We start from the raw sequence: 26,006 nt of genomic DNA, 5'->3' as shown, positions 1-26,006 counted from the left end.
ACCTGCGGGGAACACCCCGCAACCCCCATATATTTTAAAAGGGAGCGGGGGACACCCCCATCCATTTACCCCATAAATTATCCCCACCAAAAATATTGCCTATAGCCGTTCCCGACGACCATATGTACAGCGTTATTTTTGGTAGGGATAATATTACCTGATACCTACCAAAGGTGATGGATAGAGTTGATGATTGGGAGGAATACATTTGGATGAATTGGTGACAGTTAGCAAGGTAGGATTTAAATCAGCTGAGGACGATCGCACTGATCCCCATGTGGGGATGTAGAATGTTGGTGGGTGTGCTGTGGTCTAGTGTGTCGAATGCTGCTGAGGGGTAAAGGAGAGCTAGGAGGAAAGGATGGCCATCATAATAAAATTTAAGGGCATTGACCATCACCTTCATGGTAGCTGTTTCCATGCTGTAACTGGGTCTGAAGCCAAATTGGTAGGATTGAAAGAGGTTGTTGGTTTCGATATGTTGGAAGAGCTGTGTGGCTCCTGCTTTGTCAAGGTTCTTACTTGGAAGAGAAGATACGATATGATAGGTTATTTTTAACGCACTTAATACCCAGAGGTTTCTAAGCGCAGACCCAGGGATCGAACCTGTGGTGCTCCGTGTCGTCATGCCTCCAAGGCGAGCATGTTGCCCCTGAGCTATCCTCCCAAGACAAGATGGGTGATTGGTCGTAGTTGCTGAGGTTGTTTGGGTCAAGGGTTGGTTTCATGAGTAGCGGTAGGATTTGTCTGGTCTTGAGAGTTGAGGGGGCAGGAGGTTTGAGCGAGGGAGCTTTTGATGATTGCCACGTAAGGGAGGAGTGCTTCATTCAGAAGGGTTTTGAGTACGGAGGCAAGGAGAATGCTGTCAACGTATGACGTGGCCTTGTGGGATGCAAGGGTGGAAGTGAGGTCTTACATAGTGAGTGTCTTGAAAGTATTCCAGGTAGTGGTGTTTTTTTAGATTGGTTGTGATGTTTTGGTAGTAGTTGGCCTGGGCATTGGTGATCAGTTGTCCGTGTGTAGCATTGAGTTCTTTGAGCAGGATTAGTTACTCTGCAGGATTTTCACCAAGTCTTTTCCGGTTTTCTGATGGTTCTTTTGTGTAAGTTGAGTTCTTGAGAGTATCAGGGTGCAGAAAGTTTATTTATTTTTATTTATTTATTTTTTGGATTATAAAGCATGCTACACCCATAGGTATCAAGGTGCTGTTATTTGTGTTGAGGTGCATTGTTTCACTGGGGCATGGCGGTTAATGTGGGTTGTGAGGGTGGTGTTGAGTTTTTGGAGAAGTGAGCCACAGTCCTCGTTAATCTGAGATCATCGGGCCATTTGAGGTGGAGGTTGGTGAGGTCTTCTGTGACAGCCTCCACTTGGAAGTTCTTGAATGATCTAAAGGCTTGTCTCCTAGGTTTTCGTTGGGTGTGCTAGACTGAGGTGGTGTGATTAATGTCCTATCAGTTAAGCAGGCTTGAGGACTGTGACAGAGTGTAGGCAGTGCAGTCATTATGAGGTCAAAGATATTTTCTTTCTTGTGAGTTATGTCTTTTGTGTGCTGCGTGAGTTTCAGAGTGTTGAGTAGGCAGTGCAGACCTTCTGTCATGCGATGTATTTCCAGCTGGCGTCTGTGGCCCCGTTTGCGTTTGTATGCTTCCTGATTCCTGTCACGCTCGGCACTACATGCACTCAGCAGTCTAGTCTTTCACCCGCTCGAGTGCATGTAGCGTTACTTAGCCACACCTCCCCCTCTGCGCTGTGCATTGCAACCATTCCTCGGTCAGCTGTGCTCCACTCTAGCTGCCGCGGTTTTGTTAAATGCTGTTGTTTGCTCCTCTGAGCATTCTCATTGCTTCCTTTGTTTACCTCAGTGCTGTTCATTTTCCTGTTTTCTCGCCCCGCTCTTGTCCTCTTTCACGGGGCCCTTTCCCTCTCCCTCTCAGTTTCCTCCTCTTTTCTTCTCTGAATTGCTACATTCAGCTTGCTGCCCTTACTCTAGCTTTGGAGATTTCTCTCTGTCGGTTCGCTGTATACTACTCTGGTTTTCCACGTTTTTTTGCCTATATTTGGTTGGGCCACCCCTCTTGTCACAGGAGCTGATCCAGTGCTCCAGAATTTTGATGCATTTGTAGATTTAGTAAAACGCACCTTTGAGAGACCCGAAATATCCATGGCAGCAGGAGAAGATTTACTGGACATTCGTCAGGGGCAATCCGACGTGCTATCATATATTTCTTCATTCAAAAGGTTGGCAATGGAGACCGGTTGGTCCGAACAATCGCAATTCATTTTGTTCCGCCACGGTCTCAGAGAGGAACTAAAAGATGAATTGGCTCAATTCCCTCGCCCTTCTACCCTACAGGAATGAATGACTGCTGCACTACAGATGGAATTCAGGTTGCAAGAAAGGCGTCAGGGGAGACGCAAGACACGCACCTCTTTTGCAAGGACCTCCTCACCTCCTTCACCCGCGCTCAAACATCACGACGAGCCCATGCAGATTGGTGCCACTCGTCGATCCCTGACCTCTGAAGAAAGAAAAAGGAGAAGAGAACTAGGCCTATGTGCCTACTGCGCTTCGGATCGTCACAAAGTACGGAATTGTACTGAACTATCCCATAAACCGGCGGAAAACGAGAACCCTCGATCCTAGAAGGGACGGGCTGTCGAGGGCAATATTCTAGTCCCTATGTAACCATGTCAATTGATTCCTCGGATACCACAGAAGACTCTCGTCTTATGGTTATGTAAGTGAAAGTTACCATTCATGGCAACCAAGTGGAGACCCTAGCTCTTCTGGACTGCGGGGCCGCTGGAAACTTTGCTGACACACTCTGGGTGGACAAGGTTGGAGCCAAACGGATTGATCGCAGACACGGCCAAAAAGTCGAAAGGGTGGACGGTAAGCCTTTGAGTTTACTCATTACTTTTGACATTATTCAAGCCGCCCACTTCCCTTTGATATTAGGCATCACCTGGCTGCGTCAACACAATCCCAGTGTGGAATGGAAGTCAAACAGTATGCATTTCAACTCCGACTACTGCCAAGCCCATTGTTTTCAAGAGACAAATTACCAGGAAGTAAAAATCACTTCCACCTCTCTTCGCACGGCCATCAGTGTGCATTCCTTGACCAAAGTCTTGGAAGAATATCCTACGGTGTTCGCAGAAGTTTCTCCTGTGACATTGCCTCCCCACAGACCTGAGGACTGTGCCATCGATTTGGTTCCCAATGCTGTAGTGCCCTTTGGCAGGATGTTTGCATTGTCAAAGATGGAAAAGGAAGTACTACGGAGGTATTTGGACGACAACCTATGCAATGGTCTCATTAGACCTTCGAAGTCTCCGGCTGGGGCCCCGTTGTTTTTAATTCCCAAGCGGGATTCGAAAGACCTCAGGCCCTGCATTGACTACAGGGGACTAAACAAAGTCACCATAAAGGATAGGTACCCCATGCCGCTTATCCCGGACATCTTGGAAACAGTCCAGGGTGCAACAGTTTTTTCCAAATTGGATCTGCGTAACGCTTATTATTTACTGAGAGTATGTTCCGGAGATGAATGGAAAACTGCGTTTAGGACACCTTTCCGACTATACGAATACCACGTGATGCCATTCGGCCTTGTAAATGCTCCAGCCATTTTTCAAAGGTTTATTGACCGAATATTTTCAGATCTGTTATTCGCGTCGGTGGTCGTATACCTGGATGACATACTGTTTTTTTTCTCAGACCATGCCAGAACATCTACTTCACCTCACGGAAGTACTGAAGTGCTTTAAAGAGCATCACTTAATGGCAAAATGGGAAAAGTGCATTTTCGGAGTTTCATCTGTCCCCTACTTAGGGTTTATTCTTTCATCCCATGGTATTCAAATGGACCAAAAGAAGGTAGATGCTATTCTCCACTGGCCGGCTCCTACCTCCGTCAAAGAGGTACAACGATTTCTGGGCCTGGCGAATTTCTACAGGTGATTTATACCAGGTTTCTCTAACATCGTCCTACCTATCACTGGTCTATTAAAGAAATCATCGATGCCTTTCGTTTGGAGCACTCCGGCTGAAGACAGCTTCCAACTTTTGAAGAAAAGTTTTTGTGGTGCTCCCATCAAACGCCAGCCAGATCAAGGCAAGCCTTTTATCCTGGAAACAGACGCCTAAGCAGCAGCCACAGGAGCTGTTCTACTACAGGAACATAACAACGAAGAACACTCTATAGCCTATTTGTCGAAAACCCTCACAACAAGTCAGCAAAACTATTCTGTCATTGAAAGAGAGCTCTTAGCCATAAAAAAGGCCTGTGAGGTTTGGAGACACCTTTTACAGGGGAGCTGCTACCCCTTTCTGATCCGGACTGATCACAAAAACGTACAAGTTCTGCAGACAATGGATTGCATCAATTCCAGGCAAGCACGATGGGCACACTTTTTCTCTCAATATGATTTTCGCATCACTTACATCCCTGGAAGCCAGAACACCTTGGCAGATGCTCTGTCTAGAAAGAAGCTTACCTCTCATACTGCCTCCTTTATTCCTGAAAGACTGTTCCCAAGGAACCAAATTGTAGCTACGATCTCCTCCTTTTTTCAGCAGATCAGAGAAGCAGCCTCCTCTCACTCGGAACCACGAGGCATGATTAAAAAGGACAGCTTGTTTTTTAGGAATAAGAAGATATGGGTACCTTTCAGGACTCTTCAAGAAAACATCTTGTCTTGGTGTCATGACCATAAGACGGCATGCCATAGAGGGCAAGCCAGTACCTTGGATTTAGTGAGAAGAGCCTTCTATTGGCCTGGCTTACCAGAGGACGTCAAACGGTATGTTAGAACCTGCAGAGTATGCACTCAGAGTAAATACAGCACAAAAAGACCCATCGGATTGTTACAGCAGGATGCTATCCCTGATCGCCCGTGGAGTCATATATCCACAGATTTCATTGTGGATCTGCCACCCTCAATAGGATGCATATGTATAATGGTGACTATAGATTCTTTCACCAAGATGGCTCACTTCTCTCCGCTCCCAGGTCTCCCGACTGCTGACGGAATGGCATCGGTTTTCATTAAGGATGTCTTCAGGCTCCACGGTCTCCCAGACAAGATTGTATCAGACCGGGGAAGTTCAATACGTGTCAAAATTCTGGAAATCGCTGTGTGCCATACTTAACATCCAGCGTGCATTGTCCTCTGGTTACCACCCTCACACCAATGGGCAAACAGAGCATTTGAATGCCACCCTGGAACAGTACTTACGCTGTTACACTAACTTGGAGCAGGATAACTGGGTGGGCCTGTTGCCAACGGCAGAGTTCGCCTACAATAACGCCAGTCATTCGGCTAGTGGAATGTCTCCCTTTTATTGTTCGTATGGTTTTCATCCAAGAGCCATTATTCCTCTGTCTCCTCTTCAACCTGCACTTCCATCGGTAGAAGAAGTACTGTCCCGGATAAAGGACACTCAAAAGAAGGCAAAGTTAAGTTGGATCGACAGTCTTAAGGCCTACAAAAGACAGGCCGACCAACATCGGCAGGTAGTTCCTGGTTGGAAAGTGGGCTCTAAGGTATGGCTATCTACTAAATACCTTCCGAGATGGTCTCGCCCATCTAAGCTGTCACCTCGGTTCATCGGGCCTTTTCCTATCACCGCTAAAATCAATCCTGTGGCTTTTCCTTTGAAATTGTCTCATACTCTAAGGAGAATTCACCCGGTGTTTCATGCCTCACTTCTAAAAAGCGCTGACCAGTCTCGCAGGGCTCAACCTTTTCCGATTCTTTCTCACTCCTCTAACACATCAGAATATGAGGTTTCCCAGTTACTAGATTCTAGGTACCGCAAAGGGTGCCTGGAATATCTCGTCCATTGGAAAGGCTTTTCCCATGCAGAAGACTCTTGGGAACCCATATCGCACATCCATATCCCGGTCCTTCTTAGGAAGTTTCACCGGTTACATCCCGGTAAACCGGGGGGTTTGCGTCTTGGAGGGGGGCATATTGTTATGCGACGCATTTCCAGCTGGCGTCTGTGGCCCCGTTTGCGTTTGTATGCTTCCTGATTCCTGTCATGCTCGGCACTACGTGCACTCAGCAGTCTAGTCTTTAACCCGCTCGAGTGCACGTAGCGTTACTTAGCCACACCTCCCCCTCTGCGCTGTGCGTTGCAACCGTTCCTGTGCTTCGCTCTAGCTGCCGCGGTTTTGCTAAACGCTGTTGTTTGCTCCTCTGAGCATTCTCATTGCTTCCTTTCTTTACCTCAGTGCCGTTCATTTTCCTGTTTTCTCGCCCCGCACTTGTCCTCTTTCACGGGGCCCTTTCCCTCTCCCTCTCAGTTTCCTCCTCTTTTCTTCTCTGAATTGCTACATTCAGCTCGCTGCCCTTACTCTAGCTTTGGAGTTTTGTCTCTGTCGGTTCCAGTGTCGCTGTATACTACTCTGGTTTTCCACGTTCCCTACGAACGCAGTTGCCATCAGGAGATATATTAGGCTTTTCTTCCCCTTTCTGTCCCTCTGGGGAGGGGATCACGGCCAGGGCGTGTTTTACCGCTCTCACTGTGGCTTCCTCTTGTGGGGGATGCAGGCAGCAAAGGAAAAAAGAAAAAAAGGACTACAGAGCTCATCGAAGCCTCAGCCCAGTGGAGGAAGACTCGGACACCACAGGTGAGGAGGTTGAGGAGGGAAGTGGGGATATTAACACCCTACCACCGAAGGCGGTTGACACCTTCCTTCATTGACTTGGTTGCTGGGTTTCCTTGGATGTTGACGTTTCTGAGGAAGATGCAGCTGGTGTACATGAAAGACATGGTGGCCACCAAGTCTGTGAAGTCTCCGATGGAAGAAATGTTGGGCTCGGGTGGCCGGTAGATGAGGTCGAAAAATACTATGTCTGTTGGGGAGAGCAGTAAGTAGCATGAACGTTTTTTGAAAAAGCTAATAGTGGTGAAATCCAGTTGGGGGTATGGCCTTGATGCATTGTAAATGATAGCGGGCCTCCGCTGATTTTGTTTGGATGGTCCCATTGTAGAATTCTGTAGCCGTTGTGGATGAGGACATCTACTATTTCCAGGAAGCTTGTGGCTCTGGCTCTGAGACCCTGTTAGGCCATCTACCAGAGTCTGCAGAGTACATGCTGGGTCAGAAGACAAAGGTGGCAGTCGGACAGTTTTTATTGTCTCCTTTACATGCTTCTACTTCCCGTAGACTAATTAGTTTATGCTCCATCCGCATTCCACTACCCACATATTGTAGAGCGCTTGGAAAGAGGGATTCTACACCTACTGCGGTTTCCGTTGTACAGTGCGCTGTTTGGAGCACTATGTTACCTCAAACCAATAAATGCAATGTCATCAAGAGCCACCCAGAGTTCTGGGACATCCTGTTAACTATCTTGTTTGAGAACATTTTGGCTCAGGGAAAGATACCTTATTCTTGGCAAACAGCGGTCTTGATACCCATTTTTAAAAAGGGAAACTGGTTGGACCCCAATAATTACAGGTTATTATCTATGTTGGATACAACAGGAAAACTGTTTGCCTCACTATTGCTCAAAGAATTGCAGACATGGGTGGACGAAGCAAACATCTTATGTAAATTCCAAAGTGGGTTCTGTGGACTCAAACAGTGTGAGGTGCAGAGGTGTATGACAGTACAGGTGGTATCCTCGAATGTGCAGACTCGAGCAACGTCAGGTGCTGAGATGCGTTTATCTAAAAATCTACTATTTCGGCATGCCACATGCTTTTAGTGGCTAGATGCAACTTCTTGTGCATTGCCGTGTGCACATTGGGCCCCTAACAAGATGGCCGCACCAGACTGGTGCAGTGACGCTATCCTCTTCACTGAGCCTGCTCCCCTCCAACAGGCTGCCTCCAGCCTATTTTAACCAATCTACAGCACTGGGAGACGGGAGCCGGCCACAACAACGAAGGCCCTCACCTAAGGCCCTGCCTGTGCCTGTCCAGGCTTGGAGAGCCACAGATCTACTATGGACTTATTCCTTGACTGATACTTACTTACTGCCACCCACGATCCCTGGAGTCATGAATGGGAGTTTGGCTGTCCTCCATATCTAACTCTCCTGAGGCATTTTTAGTGCTGAACACCTCCTCCATCATCACCTTAACTAACTTCATTCCTTTCACTACATGCATTACTCTCATCTGTGTTTAGCAGTACTGTGAAACCATCTGCTTTGCACTGTTTTCTGCCTTCATTTACAATCGAATTTGGGGGGGGTTTAAAGTCGAAATGGGTGTTTTTGCTTTCCTATCCACCATCTGCATTGCACTGCTTGCTGTCTCCAGTGTTAATAAAAATCCATTTTATGCGTGTATAGTTTTTACATCTTCTGTGCCACTCTTCCAATGTAATTCTATTCCTGTTTGATTTTACTTATTCTCCCTGACCCAATCTACTAGGCCTCCTAGTGAGTTTAGCCAGAACTGTGTAGTACTCCTCCCTCAGTCCTTTCTAAAACCTCTGCCCTCCTATGACTCTCTCCATTTCTCCTATATTCTCCAACTGCTTCACTATCACCTATCCCCCATCTCTCTCTAAGTCCAGCAGGAAAAAGCACAAAAACAATACCCTGAGTGTAAACCCTGGACTTCCCATTGCAGAAACCTATGTCAGAGCTTCCACTAGAGAAATGTTCACTGATATCTTTTTCTCTGTCCCCTCTCCTCATCGCCTCTCTCATCTCCACTCTCTCTCCATCATCACACTCCTCCATTAATGGTGGCACCAAGTGGGAAGTCCTCTGGTTTCGTATCCTCTCGTTGCTTCGTTAATGTCTATCACACTGGCACCATTCTGGTTCAGGCCCCACAAACCAACTTCCTTCTCTTTGACCGCATCTTGCCTTCTCTCGTTAACTTCCTTCCTTCGGCTGTATCTCGCCCTTCTACTCTCTCTCCCCCTCCTCTGAATGGTGTACCATGCCCCTGTACCCCACCTCAGAAAACATTCAAAAGCACTGACCACCTCCACCTGGCGACTCTTAACACCCGCTCAGCCTATAAACACTCCCCTGACATCTGTTTCGTTCTTGAAGACATTGACCTCGGCATTCACGCTCTTACCGAGACTTGGTACAATGCCAGATCAGTCACTGCCTTTGACTCCCTCTTCCCTGACAGCTTCAAGATCATCTCCAAGCCTTGACCTCACCGCACTGGCGGGGACGGTTGCCTTAATCTTCCCTGAGTGGGATCCTGCTTCCATCTTACCTACCCAGACATATTCCTCCTTTGAAAGCCTGGTTTGCAAGTTGGTCACCTCTCCCACCTATACCCTGCCGATTGCTAGCATCTACCAGCCTCCAGGTGCCACCTCCCTATTCCTCTTTGAACGGGCTGACTTCTGTTCTTCTTTACTTTCTTCCACTTCTAACCTTCTCCTCCTGGGTGATTTCAACATTCAATTGGACTCCCCTAGCTCTGCTACCACTCTGTTCACTGATCTGTTCTCCTCGCTTTCCCTCTCCATTCTCCCTTCTGGGCCAACCCACACAGCTCGACACACTCTTGATGCACTCATAAACTCGGACCTCTTTTTCCCCCCCATTAATCACCCCTCTCTCCTGGTCTGAACACTCTCTCCTCTCCTCCCATCTGTGTCCCATTGACCCCCTGACCACTCCACCAATAGTCGCACCAACCTCATTCACTAACACTCGCCCGATGAAACGAGTGACTGTGGCTGCATTTGGCTCCATCTTCATCCCCCCTCACCCTCGCACCTGGGACTCTACCTCTTACTCTGCCCTCAACAACCTCCATCTTTCCATAACCAACACTCTTGACATTCTTGACCCAGTCATGAGGATCCATCTGGAATCTGCCTCAAAGCGTAACACTTAGTACAACACCGAACTTGCAGCCCTGAAACGAAAGTGCAGGGAAGCAGAACGTTAGTGGCTAAACGCAGGTTCATCCTCTGACAAACTGGCCTGCCGCCTGCTCCAAAGGCAATACAGACTCGCCATCCGTGCAAAGAAAAGGGCCCACACTGAGGCACGGGTCTCCGGCGCTTCCACTAATTCGGCTGAACTTTTCAAAATCTGCAGGGAACTAGCCAACCCCTCCGCAGTCAACTCCTCTCCTTCTCCTTCCCAGACCCTCTGGAATGCACTGGCCTCACACTTTGCCACCAAAACTCAAAACATTCGGACCTCCCTTTCTACATTCCCTCACAGCCCATCCCACACACCCCCTCCACACCCTTCCCCCTCCATCCTCCTTTTCCTCCTTCTCTCCTGTCAAACCTGAGGAAGTTACCAGAGTTGTCCGCTCCATGAAGGTCTCTTCTATTCAGGTCTCCCCTTGCTCATCCAGGACCATCAAGGATAACATTGGCTCTCTTGCCCCTGCTCTTGCTGTTTTCTGCAATCACTCTTTTATCACTGGATCTTTCCACTCCCCCTTAAGCACTGCCTTGTGCGCACACTCCTGAAAAAACCTTCCTCTGACCCTACCTGCCCTGCCAGCTATCGCCCTATCTCCATCACCCCTTCCTGGGGAAGCTTCTTGAGAAGCTGACCTTGCCTCAACTTAACTCTCACACTGAACTTGTTGATGGCCTCCACGACCATCAATCTGGATTCCGAGCATGCAGAGGCACAAAACTGCCCTTCTGAACCTGTGTCCAAATGCTTGCATCTTTGGACTCCAACCCCTCTGCTGTCCTTATCCTTGTTGATATCTCCTCTGCATTTGACACAGTGAACCATTCCATCCTCATTAAAGTCTCTGTGAAACCTTAAGACTTGCACTTTTATGTAATGTGGCCAGATACCGTCAGGTCAGGCGCGCAATATAAATAAACAAACAAACCAATACAAAGGCTCCATGATACACTTGGTATCTCAGGACAGGCACTGGATTGGGTGTCCTCTTTCCTCACTAACTGCTCTTCCCAAGTCATACTGGGCCCCGTCTCCTCTCCTACTTCCATCTCCACCTGTGGTGTCCCACAGGGCTCTATTCTCCCCCCCTGCCTTTTAACATCTACCTTTCTCTCCTTGCACGACTCATCTCCTCCTTCTCCTCCAACTTCCAGTGGTACGCAGACGACACACAGCTCTTCTTCTGACTCCCTGCTGACCTTCTTGCACCCTCCATCTTCCCTGACTGCCTATCTGCAATCCAGTCCTGGTGCACCTTCCACGATCTCTGCCTTAATGCCAGCAAGACTGAGATCATTCCCATCGGGACACCTGTTCCCTCTTTCTTCCACTCACTCTGGCCTTCCTCCTTGGGCTTTCCACCTGCTCTTTCAACTGAAGCCAGAAACCTTGGAGTCATCTTCGACTCCTCTCTCTTCTTCTTCACTCACACTCAGGACTTTGCCAAGAAGTCCCACTTTCAGCTCTTCCTTCTCAAAGGAATTCGACCTTTTCTCACGTTCCCTCAGAGGCTCAACGTGACTCAAGCCCTGGTTTTCTCTAGACTTGACTCCTGTAACAGCCTCCTCCTGAAACATCCTTTCTCCACTTTGCGACCCCTTCAGCTTATCCAGAATAAGGCACAAGACATATCCTGGGCCTTAAGCCCAGGAACCGCATCTCTCCTGCACTAAAAAGTCTTCACTTGCTCCCGGTTGCTGCACGTATTAAATTAAAATCCCTCTGCATCATCCACAAGGCTGTCTGGGCCCGGGGACACTATATTCAACTTTATCTCACTAAATGCTCTCTCACTAGTGTACTTCGATCCTCTGGCGCCAACTCCTTGTGTGTAAAGCGTTTTGCTAAAAAGAGGGCAGGGGGTCACTCACTTTCCTCTGTGGGCTCCCTCCTTTGGAATAGCCTCCCCCCCCCCTGCGCTTTAAGCAGGATCTTCTCAAATTCCGGTAAGCTCCTTAAGACTTTCCTATTGTCTTCCTGTTTCCCTCCTTCTCTCCTCTGCTAATCCCACAGTGGCTGAATCGGTGTCCATGGCCCTTATGCACCTTCGGGGGCCTTGACCTCTCTCACCGATTACTCTAAGCTCCTGTCTATCCACAGCACTTTGCATCTGCACACCCTCTGCTCTGGAGACTCGCACTTACACCTCCCGCGGCACTGGCCGAATAGCACTCAACATTCCTAGCACTTCCTTCATGGCTCTCACACGAGCTTGGACTCCCCAGCACTTACCCTCCTCTTCCTTCTTCCTTTCTGCACTTGCACGTTCCGAATACTCACAAGGCATAGTAGGATAGTAAGATTACCCTCTTCCCCCTCTTTGATTAATATTGTGTTTTAATGTCTTTTCCACCCTCACTGCCCTGTGGGTGCTTTGAAACAGTATATTTTTAGTGTATAAGCCCCTAACAAGCAAATAATAAATAAATACATTCGTCAGTACAGGTGATATGTGCGGACTCGAGCAATGTCAGGTGCAGAGGTGTACGGCAGTACAGGTGGTATCACCGAATGTGCGGACTCGAGCAATGTGAGGTGCAGAGGTGTTTACGGCAGTACACGTTCCCTCAGAGGCTCAACGTGACTCAAGCCCTGGTTTTCTCTAGACTTGACTCCTGTAACAGCCTCCTCCTGAAACATCCTTTCTCCACTTTGCGACCCCTTCAGCTTATCCAGAATAGGGCACAAGACATATCCTGGGCCTTAAGCCCAGGAACCGCATCTCTCCTGCACTAAAAAGTCTTCACTTGCTCCCGGTTGCTGCACGTATTAAATTAAAATCCCTCTGCATCATCCACAAGGCTGTCTGGGCCCGGGGACACTATATTCAACTTTATCTCACTAAATGCTCTCTCACTAGTGTACTTCGATCCTCTGGCGCCAACTCCTTGTGTGTAAAGCGTTTTGCTAAAAAGAGGGCAGGGGGTCACTCACTTTCCTCTGTGGGCTCCCTCCTTTGGAATAGCCTCCCCCCCCCCTGCGCTTTAAGCAGGATCTTCTCAAATTCCGGTAAGCTCCTTAAGACTTTCCTATTGTCTTCCTGTTTCCCTCCTTCTCTCCTCTGCTAATCCCACAGTGGCTGAATCGGTGTCCATGGCCCTTATGCACCTTCGGGGGCCTTGACCTCTCTCACCGATTACTCTAAGCTCCTGTCTATCCACAGCACTTTGCATCTGCACACCCTCTGCTCTGGAGACTCGCACTTACACCTCCCGCGGCACTGGCCGAATAGCACTCAACATTCCTAGCACTTCCTTCATGGCTCTCACACGAGCTTGGACTCCCCAGCACTTACCCTCCTCTTCCTTCTTCCTTTCTGCACTTGCACGTTCCGAATACTCACAAGGCATAGTAGGATAGTAAGATTACCCTCTTCCCCCTCTTTGATTAATATTGTGTTTTAATGTCTTTTCCACCCTCACTGCCCTGTGGGTGCTTTGAAACAGTATATTTTTAGTGTATAAGCCCCTAACAAGCAAATAATAAATAAATACATTCGTCAGTACAGGTGATATGTGCGGACTCGAGCAATGTCAGGTGCAGAGGTGTACGGCAGTACAGGTGGTGTCACCGAATGTGCGGACTCGAGCAATGTGAGGTGCAGAGGTGTTTACGGCAGTACAGGTGATATCACCGAATGTGCGGACTCGAGCAATGTGAGGTGCAGAGGTGTACGGCAGTACAGGTGGTGTCACCGAATGTGCGGACTCGAGCAATGTGAGGTGCAGAGGTGTACGGCAGTACAGGTGATATCACCGAATGTGCGGACTCGAGCAATGTCAGGTGCAGAGGTGTACGGCAGTACAGGTGGTATCACCGAATGTGCGGACTCGAGCAATGTGAGGTGCAGAGGTGTACGGCAGTACAGGTGATATCACCGAATGTGCGGACTCGAGCAATGTGAGGTGCAGAGGTGTACGGCAGTACAGGTGATATCACCGAATGTGCGGACTCGAGCAATGTGAGGTGCAGAGGTGTACGGCAGTACAGGTGGTGTCACCGAATGTGCGGACTCGAGCAATGTCAGGTGCAGAGGTGTACGGCAGTACAGGTGATATCACCGAATGTGCGGACTCGAGCAATGTCAGGTGCAGAGGTGTACGGCAGTACAGGTGGTGTCATCGAATGTGCATACTCGTGGCATCATCAAATGTGCGGACTCGAGCAATGTCAGGTGCAGAGGTGTACGGCAGTACAGGTGATATCACCGAATGTGCGGACTCGAGCAATGTCAGGTGCAGAGGTGTACGGCAGTACAGGTGGTGTCATCGAATGTGCATACTCGTGGCATCATCAAATGTGCGGACTCGAGCAATGTCAGGTGCAGAGGTGTACGGCAGTACAGGTGATATCACCGAATGTGCGGACTCGAGCAATGTCAGGTGCAGAGGTGTACGGCAGTACAGGTGGTGTCATCGAATGTGCATACTCGTGGCATCATCAAATGTGCGGACTCGAGCAATGTCAGGTGCAGAGGTGTACGGCAGTACAGGTGATATCACCGAATGTGCGGACTCGAGCAATGTCAGGTGCAGAGGTGTACAGCAGTACAGGTGGTATCATCGAATGTGCATACTCGTGGCATCAGCAAATGTGTGGACTCGAGCAATGTGAGGTGCAGAGGTGTACGGCAGTACAGGTGATATCACCGAATGTGCGGACTCGAGCAATGTGAGGTGCAGAGGTGTACGGCAGTACAGGTGGTGTCACCGAATGTGCGGACTCGAGCAATGTGAGGTGCAGAGGTGTACAGCAGTACAGGTGATATCACCGAATGTGCGGACTCGAGCAATGTGAGGTGCAGAGGTGTACGGCAGTACAGGTGGTGTCACCGAATGTGCGGACTCGAGCAATGTCAGGTGCAGAGGTGTACGGCAGTACAGGTGGTGTCACCGAATGTGCGGACTCGAGCAATGTGAGGTGCAGAGGTGTACGGCAGTACAGGTGATATCACCGAATGTGCGGACTCGAGCAATGTGAGGTGCAGAGGTGTACGGCAGTACAGGTGATATCACCGAATGTGCGGACTCGAGCAATGTCAGGTGCAGAGGTGTACGGCAGTACAGGTGATGTCACCGAATGTGCGGACTCGAGCAATGTGAGGTGCAGAGGTGTACGGCAGTACAGGTGATATCACCGAATGTGCGGACTCGAGCAATGTCAGGTGCAGAGGTGTACGGCAGTACAGGTGATATCACCGAATGTGCGGACTCGAGCAATGTCAGGTGCAGAGGTGTACGGCAGTACAGGTGATATCACCGAATGTGCGGACTCGAGCAATGTGAGGTGCAGAGGTGTACGGCAGTACAGGTGATATCACCGAATGTGCGGCAGTACAGGTGATATCACCGAATGTGCGGACTCGAGCAATGTCAGGTGCAGAGGTGTACGGCAGTACAGGTGGTGTCATCGAATGTGCGGACTCGAGCAATGTCAGGTGCAGAGGTGTACGGCAGTACAGGTGGTGTCACCGAATGTGCGGACTCGAGCAATGTCAGGTGCAGAGGTGTACGGCAGTACAGGTGATATCACCGAATGTGCGGACTCGAGCAATGAGAGGTGCAGAGGTGTACGGCAGTACAGGTGGTGTCACCGAATGTGTGGACTCGAGCAATGAGAGGTGCAGAGGTGTTGGACAGTCTAAGTGGTGGCATTTGTGACTGTGCCTCAGGTCCCTTTTTTTGCCCACACCTGGCAGGTCTTAACCAACCTGGAGCCCCAGAGCTGCACACTTTATTATTCAAAATGACCTACTCACTCACTTGACTCGCAGCGTCTGCGAAGAAAAGTGAAGGGCGAGCAGCTATTGGATTCTGGTGGAGGGATCGAGCGCAGGTGCCCTGATAGACATTTAAGGAAAACAAGAATAAAAACAACACGTCTAAGAGTACTGATGAGACGATTTAGAGGAGTCCTATTTTTAACGTGGTCCAAATGATGGAAGACTTTCACTTATTGGCTCCTATTAGGTGGCATTTTATTTTTCTAGGCTTTAAATCCTTTGGAAAGGACCTAACTGAAGAGTTGTAGTGACTCTGTATTCTGCAATAACTTCTCCATCTCATCTCCTGGCCTACTCCTCTAGTAATGTTCTTGGATTACTTCTCTACACCTTCCCTAGGCCCTGGCCTGTCCCAATTACTCCCATTGCTTACACCCATGCTGTGGCATTGCTACCATGCCTTTCCCTCATTACCTATCATTTATTTTCTTTTGAGTTTGACCTTGCAAAATATCCACCTAGCCCAGTACCCTTAAGTCAAGCATTCTTAGACGCACAGTATAATATTGTAGGGCTTGGGGGCGACGCTCTAGCCTTGGAAGCAAAACGACACGGAGCAACACAGGTTCGATCCCCGGGTCCGCGCTTAGAAACCTCTGTGTATTAAGCGCGTTTTAAATAACCAATTATAATTATAATAATGAGCGGAGGTCCCTTTTCTTCACACGGCCAGCGAGCAGTGCACTTCCATGAGTGTGGGAACTTTTCTGCGGCTTTGAGAGGCCAGTGCTGGTGGCCCTTATCACTCATCACAATTTATGCACCTATTCAGCAGTGATTTATAAGGCAACATCCTGGCCTCCTGATTCCAGCTGGTTCACCTTTGCACACGCAGATTCATCACATCATAAGAGCATGTTTTTCTGTTGTGCGACAGTCCTGCCGACCTTGGGAGAATCGGATCCCATTGACGCCTGTTCCGCCCCTCCTCTTGCCAAGGCCGCTACTTCCCTTCGGTGTACGTGCCATTGGGTTCAGTTATGCCTTGCACATGAGAGCAAGGCTGGGGGTCTAGCTCCCCACGATGAATGGATGGCAGGCGGGGTTGGTGGGGAGCCAGGATCTCATCACGGGCTCCACTCGATGAGCTCACAATACCTTGGTGACAGTTTCCATGGGTACCGCCGTACCGGAACCTCAAAGCTCAGGCTCTCTACTTCCGGAGAGGCGGACACTCCTGGGGTTGACTGTACACAATGAGCAAGCACTGTAAGCAATGCACGTGCCCTGCCCCAATACAGTGCTTGTTTATGCTTGGACATAGCCACCATTAATCCCAGCGTGGGCTCCAACAAACACAAAGCTCCCTGAATCCTGTTCTGGGCCGAAAGAAAAGAAGAGACACTTTCTGAAAGCATGGAGCCTCAAGGATTCGTCTCTTGGGAATGACAGCTGATCCTCCTAAAACGCCCGTTAGAATTCCCTGGAATCCAGCAGTTCTCAGCAAGGGAGAAAAGGGAGACCTGCAATCAAGCGGGACACAGGAATCCTGGGTCCCGCTTGAGAACCGCCTTCCTACGCCATGGGATCGCATTCACAGGAATCCTGGATAGCTCTCCATGGAATAAGGGGGCCATTGCCCAATAGGTGGGATAGGTGAATCCATTCTATCACAACCTGACATCCCAGTATCTGGAATGCAGTATCCAGGAATCCTGGATCCCTACTGAATTAATAAAAGGGCAGCTGAAAAGTAGTCTACAGGTAGACATGAACAACCGAGAAGCCAAGAGTGCAACGTTCATTTTAGGGAGTAAAGGGATCTAAGCCAGTGCTATTGCTCTTGACTAAAATAACGCATTGTGGGTGGGACGGTGAGAGATTCCAAGAAATTGCCACATGTGAAAAGTAAACAGAAAGCATGTATAGGGTTTGCATGTGCACCCACCCAGCAGAAGCACGCCAGTCAAATCGATCCAGGTTCTGGTCAACCTGCATAACCAGGTCAGGGTCTGGTTGCAGGCCTAAGGTCTAGGACTTCTCATAACGGGGCTGATACATCTCGGCTCATCTATGGTGCTTGACCCACTGCTGCACGCCCCCTTCAAAAGACAGTGTGCTCCCGCAACGCACTTTGAGAGTCCCTCAGGGAGCAGACGCGTTTGGAGAGTCCCTGAGGGAGCAGACACGTTTGGAGAGTCCCTCAGGGAGCAGACGCAGTTGGAGAGTACCACAGGGAGCAGATGCTTTTGGAGAGTCCCTCAGGGACCAGACACGCTTGCAGAGTCCCTCAGGTAGCAGACGAAACAGAGAAAGCCTACCCAGTCTTAACTTTAGCTGACAACGCTTGTCCTTATGTCACTGATTATGGGGAGCATAACAAAGTGAATAAACTCCTTTTCAGGGGCACATACAGTGGATCGGACTGAATAAGACTGCTCAGATTGCACCTGTACCCTGCAGGGAACGGTGATTCGACAAGCGTGCCCTTCGAAAGAAGCCCTGCAGGGGTCTTTCCCAAGGGTCACTGCATGCTTGGGCAGTATTTCCATATTCCTCAGGGCATAGGAAAGTACAGGATCATGCTAACAGCTTTGACGAGGAACAAGGACTAGTCCCTTTTATTTCTTTTTATTTATTTATTTGCTTATATCGCGTCGAAGCCCACAGGCATCAGAACATACGAGTCACATTAGGACTAGTAACATAAGGTTTCAACAGGTAGGTAGGGCAGTATTGTCTCAGTGTCATTTATTGAAACAGATGTGCCTTGACTTTCTTTTGGAAGATTCTAGAGGTCTAAAGCCTGATTTGAAGTGGAAGATTATTCCATAAGGTGGCAGCTATGGTGTGAAAGGCGTTGCCTAGATCATTTGTTTTCTTGTATCTGGTAGTTTCTAGTTGGCCCAGTGCTTGGGATCTGAGGGCACGGCCAGGTATATAAGTGACCAATTTGGTATTGAGGTAGGCAGGGGCTGTGCCATATATACAGCGGTGAGTCAGGGTGAGTGTTTTAAATTGAATTCTGTCTTCAACGTTTAACCAGTGGTGGTGTCTTCTGTCCTCACTGATGTGTTCTGTTTCTTTTTTTCTCTTTCTAATTCTCACAGCTTTATTTTGAATGTTTTGACATTTTGCTACGTGGTCTTTATCGGCCCCCGACATGAGTGTGTTTCCGTAGTCCAGCCTGGACAAGATAGTTGCTCTTGCAATTGTGGCACAATTTTCCTCACTCGGGTAAGGCTGGATTATGTGTAGTAATCTTAGGTGGCCTTCGGCTGCAATATAAAAAAGGGAAGGTGACCTCTTATTATATGAAAAGACTCACACCGACATGCTTGGCTGCCCTATTAAGAAATCCAATCCCTGGGAGAACAAATGTGTGGCAAAGCCTATCTATTAGAGTGGTGGTCTGAAACCTCAAGCTCTCCAGATGTTTTGGACTACGACTACCATGATCCCTTGATATTGATTATACGGGTTAGGGCTGATGGGGGTTGTACTCCAAAACATCTGGAAAGCCAAAGTTGAAGACCCCTGCATTAGAGGATAGCACACCCTCAACCATTCTAAAAAAACAATTGAAACTAAAAGAATGACTTTGAGAAAAAAAAATGACAATGTAAGAACTGAAATATAATGAGACCGCGTGCCCTTTTTTGTATGGCAGTTTAAAATTCCAAGGTGGGCATGTAACTGCAGGCTTGGGCAGGCCTTTGGGCTCTGGGGGTTTTGTACAGATGCATTTGACTCAATTACACACATGGTATTTCCCACAGACCATTCCAATAGGATAAGCATGTGCAAGATTTATTCTGGCTCACAAATGGTAAATGTAAGGGAAAATGACAGGTATGAGGTTGGACGGGTTTTCTCTGACCATATTTAATATTAATAATGGTTCCGCTCCTTATTATGGCACCTAAAGAAGAAACACAGCTGTGTACATTAAACAAGACACCCCTCACAATAGCCTTGATAGTCAAGGACCATTCTATGTTCCTCCGTATGAGCGAGCTGATGGTTATGTCGATGACTATTCCTATCCCCAACCTAATCACAACATCCTTGGTAATGAAGGCCCGGTCTATGTGTCTCCATATGAGTGAGCTAATGGTTATGTTGATGACTATTCCTATCACCAACCTACTCACAAAAGCCTTGGTCGTCAAGGCCCTGTCTATGTTCCTCCGTACGAGCGAGCTGATGGTTATGTTGATGACTGTTCCTATCCCCAACCTACTCACAACAGCCTTGGCAGTCAAGGACCGGCCTATGTTCCTCCATACGAGCGAGTTGATGGTTATGTCAATGACTATTTCTATCCCCAACCTACTCACAACAGCCTTGGTAGATGAGGACCGGTCTATGTTCCTGCGTAGTAGGGAGCAGATGGTGTTATGCTGGTGACTTCTCCTACCCTTATCCCGCTCACATGGCCCCTAACCAATCATGGACAGACTATTGTTCCATGTGAGGCAGGTTGCTGATTTCTTTTCGAGGATTAACCATGCCCCTAGCCCACCAGGGTCAGCTGGGCTGAATATGTGTGGGAGCTTGTGAGGGCCCGTTTCAAGGTGATACTTAGGCCACCCCTTGCCTAAAGCTTGGGACAAGCGCCTGGGTAACCTGGGGCTGCATAGATTGTAATGGAGATATTTGCCAAGGACATTTAAATTGGTGATTTCCGTGATTTTATTATGAAGGTTGCATAACATGAACCCCACGCTGAACTTAGTTAACCTCCAAACATATCCACTACTAGACACCAAAGAGCTGAAAGCAGGGTTACACATGTCTGTGTTTATTGATCGCTTTTTAAAGAGGCTGTCTTCGGCCAGCAAATGCACATTTAAAGTGACACAACCTTTACTTTGTGAAGACTGATGTATCCCAAGGGAATATGTACATGCCACCAGCCTCAGCTTGTGGATTCAATCTGTGGCCAAGTCAACCAAAGCAATGGAGGGAGGGGTTGATGGTTATGGATTATCACAGCACAGGTTATTGGCTTCTTCACTGCAGAACAAAAGAAAGGCAGTTTAGGGGAGCTGAAACCCTAAAGGACCACTTAAAACAACTAGTAGGATTTATTTGTCAGGGTCACATGGGCTCCCAAAGGGTGGTTGCCCATTTCACTTGAAAGATTTGAAAGGGCTGGATGCCAGGTCTGTAACCCACTCATATGGGCAAACTAAGGTTCCTTACCAGGCAGGGTGCTGTCATGTATCCCGAGGACCAAGCCTTATCCTACTATTAAACCACTCACATGGGCAGATTACAATTCCTTACCAGGCAGGTGCTGAGGCGTACCCCGAGGACCAATCATACCCTAAGCATCTCAAATGGGCAGACTATGGTTGCTTAGGTGCTGACGTGTATCCCGCAGAACAACTCTTACCCTACTATTAAACCACTCACATGGGCAGACTACATTTCCTTATCAGGCAGGTGCTGGCGTGTTTCCTGAGGACCATGCCTTACCCAACCGCTAAACCAGTCACATGGGCAGACTATGGTTGCTGAGCAGGCAGGATGCTGCAGTGTATCCAGAAGAACAGCCCTTACCTACTATTTAGACACTCACATGGGTAGACTAGGGTTCCTTACCTTGGTTCTGAACTTCATCCCAAGGACCAATGCTACCCCTAGCCTAGTGACAAGGGCTCCAGTCAGCCATCGACAGGCATTGGCTCTTTACCAGGCAGTTGCTGCCATGTATTTCGAGGACCAACCATACCCTAACCAAATCAGATGGGTAGACTATAGTTCCTCAGCTGGGTGCTAAGGTTAATCCCAAGAACCAATGCTACCCATAGCCTACTCACAAGGGCCTACGCCCCCCATGGACAGATGACGGATATCGACCTGGGTGCGAGTGTTGGGGATGAGGTGGTAAACTCCCACCCTCCTCACCATTCCAATTGTGTCTAAACCCCATGTAAGCTAAGGGGGGAGTGGTCCCCACCCCCACGGTACCTGATCGTATGATGTAATATAGAAATGTGTCTGTAACACCTAACCCACAGTTAACTAATGAACGCCATTTTGTATTAGAGCAGGCGCCATCTTTTAATGGTATTGTACGAAATTACCGAATATAAAAGTCCGACCCCACCAAAAAACCTAAAACACAGGGGGGGGTGCCCGCAATACCCCGCTCACTATGCTATACAGTATAGTGAGCGGGGTGTTGTGGGGAACACCCCCGCAGCACACCTGAGAAAAAAGGAAAAGAAAAAAGAACAGGGGCTGCAGGGGTGTCCCCCGCAGCACCCCGCTCACTATACTTTTGCAGTATAGTGAGCGGGGGTTGCGGGGGGGAACCCCTGCAGCTGCCCAAAAAAAAGAAAAGGAGCCTGCGGCGCTGGTTCTTGATCACGGAAGTGAAAGGGAACTGGCGCTGCAGGGACACTGCGTCTTCAAAGGTAAGTAGGGTGGGGGTATGTTGGGGGTGTGGGTGGGGGTGGGTTGTGGGTGTGTTGTGGCAGCGGGTGGGGTGTGGGTTTGTAGGGGTTTTTGATGTATGTTCACATGGGAAATGGGCAAACCTTTTGTGGTTCGTACATTTCTCATGTAAACTTTTGCGTCGCTGACTTTTCTGGAACGGAGAAATCACACAGATCCCTTTTAACTAGGCCCAGAAAATCATCCCTCTGCAAAATCCAGCTCTCCCCATCCCCAGCGCCTCACATAGCACCGAAAGCCCACACCCCCACCGTCTCCCTGCCTTGCCTACTCTGTGCGAAGCTTGTTCCCACGAAAGTCTGATCATTTATTGTTGCAATTGTCCTGCATCACTTCCCTAGATTATGCTCACTGCCAAACGTGAGATCATAGCCAGCCTTTAACTCAAGTGCCTCTCCATCTCCACTAAACTGCCCATGCCCTTTTCTAACACCCACCCGCCAGGCCAAATCCCACCTGTCCCTAGCCCTTCACTCTCTTTCGTGCTGAGACCCAACAGACCTCCTCATGTTGGCCATTCCAGAACACCCACCACAGGCCTAATCCTAAAACCACAGTATATTCTCCTAACAACAACACATGTCTACCTATATCAGAAGAATTCAAGCGAGGCAGATGGCAGGTCAATCCGCCGGGGTGGGCACCTGGGTGCTGGGATGAAGGTATCAAAGAGAACCTCGAGTGAAAAGGTTGGAATGCCTATATATTAGCTCATTCGACCTAACCATCCCTACTCGTGTAAGACTTTAAGTGGGTCATTATTTTCTTATTGTCAGTTTCTGTTGTTTAGTTTAGTCAGATAGTTATATTGTGCACCCGAGCCAACCTTCACACCGCAGAGATGAGCCTAGCAGACCCACGTGTGCCAGGAGCGACGGGGAGCAACGACCAATTAGCATCCTACCTCCCTTATAGTATCAACTGTGCCATAGGCTTCTCCCCAATCCGATGTTAGATTTTGTGCTGCATATGCTATCTCATCACTGACGCTGTGCGTCCATATAATGTGCTGTACGTGTATTGTTTGGCAGAGCGCTCTCGGGCAGCAGAGTTCTTTGCTTGCTAATTTTATTCCATGTAAAATGTGTTCATTTTTGCAATTTATCTCCTGGTCTCATTCCCCAGCGGGGTGTGTTCAATATTTTGGTCACTTGGATGTTACGTGTTTTAAAGGGTGCAGCCTTCAGTAGGTTAATCCCAAGGACCAATGCTACCCCTAGCCTACTCACAAGGGCCTCTGCCAAACAGGGACAGATGATGGACATCTCCATGGGTGCAGAGGTTAATCCCAAGGACCAATGCTACCCCTAGCCTACTCACAAGGGCCTCTGCCAAACAGGGACAGATGATGGACATCTCCATGGGTGCAGAGGTTAATCCCAAGGACCAATGCTACCCCTAGCCTACTCACAAGGGCCTCTGCCAAACATGGACAGACGATGGATATCCCCCTGGGTGCGGAGGTTAATCCCAAGGACCAATGCTACCCCTAGCCTTCTCACAAGGGCCTCCTCCAAACATGGACAGACAATGGTTCTCTACCTTGGTGTGGAGGTTAATCCCAGTGCCCACTGCTACCCCTAGCCTACTCACAAATTCCTCTGCCAGCCATGGACAGACATTGGTTCTCTACCAGGGTGCAGAGGTTAATCCCAATGACCAATGCTACCCCATGCCTACTCACAAGGGCCTCCACCAAACATGGACAGACAATGGATATCTACCTGGGTGTGGAGGTTAATCCCAAGGACCAATGCTACCCCTAGCCTACTCACAAGGGCCTCCGCCAAACATGGACAGACAATGGTTCTCTACCTTGGTGCAGAGGTTAATCCCAGTGCCCGCTGCTACCCCTAGCCTACTCACAAGTACCTCCGCCAGCCATGGACAGACATTGGCTCTCTACCAGGGTGCAGAGGTTAATCCCAATGACCAATGCTACCCCATGCCTACTCACAAGGGCCTCCACCAAACATGGACAGACAATGGATATCTACCTGGGTGTGGAGGTTAATCCAAAGGACTAATGTTACCCCTAGCCTACTCAGAAGTTCCTCCACCAGCCATGTACAGAGGGTGGATATCTACCTGGGTGCAGAGGTTAATCCCAGTGACCAATGCTACTTCTAGTCTACTCGCAAATACCTCTGCCAGCAAAGGACAGACTATGGTTCTCTACCAGGGTGCTGAGGTTAATCCCAAAGACCAATGCTACCCCTCACCTACTCACAAGGGCCTCTGCCAGCCGTGGACAGACGATGGATATCTACCTGGGTGCTGAAGTTAATCCCAGTGACCAATGTTACCCCATGCCTGCTCACAAGGGCCTCCGCCAGCCATGGACAGACGATGTATATCTACCTGGGTACTGAGGTTAATCCCAGTGACCAATGCTATGCCTAGCCTACTCACAAGGGCCTCCGCCAGCCATGGGCAGACGATGGATATCTACCTGGGTGCTGAGGTTAATCCCAAGGACCAATGCTACCTCTAGTCTACTCACAAGGGCCTCTGCCAGCCATGGACAGTGGATGGATATCTCCATGGGTGCAGAGGTTAATCCCAAGGACCAATGCTACCCCATGCCTACACACAAGGGCCTCTGCCAGCCGTGGACAGACGATGGATATCTACCTGGGTGCTGAAGTTAATCCCAGTGACCAATGCTACCCCATGCCTGCTCACAAGGGCCTCCGCCAGCCATGGACAGACGATGGATATCTACCTGGGTGCTGAGGTTAATCCCAGTGACCAATGCTATGCCTAGCCTACTCACAAGGGCCTACACCAGCCATGGACAGGCGATGGATAGCTCCCTGGGTGCGCACATTAATCCCAGTGACCAGCCCAGGCGCTGAACTACTCACGAGGCCGGACTATGCTTCCTTACCAGGCTGCTGATGTTAATCCCGATGACCAGCCCCACAGCCATCCCGAGAGCCAAGACGATGTACTCGGCGATTTTCTGGCATGGATTTTCGGCGGAGTTGCAGGGCTGCATATTGGCCTCGGAGAATGGAGTCATGGGGTCAGAGGGAGCGAAGACACGCCACATCCCAACACTTGTCATGCTCTCAACGTCTCTCCCATGCCCGCTTTCTCCTCCTCTGACCCGGCAATGGGCGGAGGTATTGTGATGCGCGCCGGGTCACGCACTGCTGAATGGCCCGAGAAGAGCGTGCCAAGAAACAGCCCAGGTGCAGCTTTACGCGTGTGGATGGGCGAGTGGGTGCGTGACTGCCTTTCCATAGCGCCTGCTGGGCCCAGGGCACCAGTGCTTTATGTGGAGTATGAACTTGAGGTGGGCTCAAATGTGTTGTAATGCAGTATTTGGGGGTTGAGCCGCCTCAAATCCCAAGACCATAATTGACCTTTACAAGAGTAGAGTCTATGTAATGACAGCAGTGACCTAACTGACCCACAGAAATGTTCATACCTGCAATGAAAAACAGCGAATTCTACTTCAAATTAAAAAAAAGATGTATTAAATACAATTTAAGTGCTGCAAAAATATTGACCAAATTAGATATATTCAACTATAAAGTGGAACATCAAATTTGTCCCATGTAAAGCGCTTTAGATTAAAGCGCTAAATCTATACAAAATAAATAGATCAGTGTACCATGCACTCTCGTGGTTCCTTTAAAAGAATGTGCACGATTCTTATGTACTTATTAAAATCATTGCAATGACTAATCTTTAATACATGTGTTGCAAAAAACAAACGTGTTGTAAGTCAACCGTATTCCAAATGTCAGTAACTGATATTGCAATTCTAAAGAAGGATAATAGGGACCTTTACTGGTGAAGAGCAGCGTTGTCACTTATCTTTTTTTGTGACATTACTGGAAGAAATATGATCGGGAAAGCCTGTCCAGAGAGCCCTCACTCAAGAGCAATAGTTAGAGACGGCTTGGGCTGAGTCCTG

General features: G+C 48.8%; 1 protein-coding gene across 1 annotated transcript in view; it reads right to left on the bottom strand.

The window, feature by feature from the left end:
* Positions 1 to 25,195, bottom strand: part of LOC138466477 (uncharacterized) — a 159,800-nt gene extending 134,605 nt beyond the window's left edge. Inside the window, exon 1 of the mRNA XM_069607233.1 lies at positions 24,969 to 25,195. Coding sequence (XP_069463334.1) covers positions 24,969 to 25,148 — 180 coding nt within the window. The 5' untranslated portion in view covers positions 25,149 to 25,195. The remainder of the gene's footprint in view (positions 1 to 24,968) is intronic.
* Between the last annotated feature and the right edge of the window lie 811 nt (positions 25,196 to 26,006).

The sequence above is a fragment of the Ambystoma mexicanum genome, chromosome 1p (assembly GCF_040938575.1).
Source record: "Ambystoma mexicanum isolate Mex_15411 chromosome 1p, UKY_AmexF1_1, whole genome shotgun sequence".
Classification (NCBI taxonomy): Eukaryota; Metazoa; Chordata; class Amphibia; order Caudata; family Ambystomatidae; genus Ambystoma; species Ambystoma mexicanum.
Note: the sequence above shows the minus strand (reverse complement) of the source record. Positions and strands in the feature narration are given on the sequence as shown.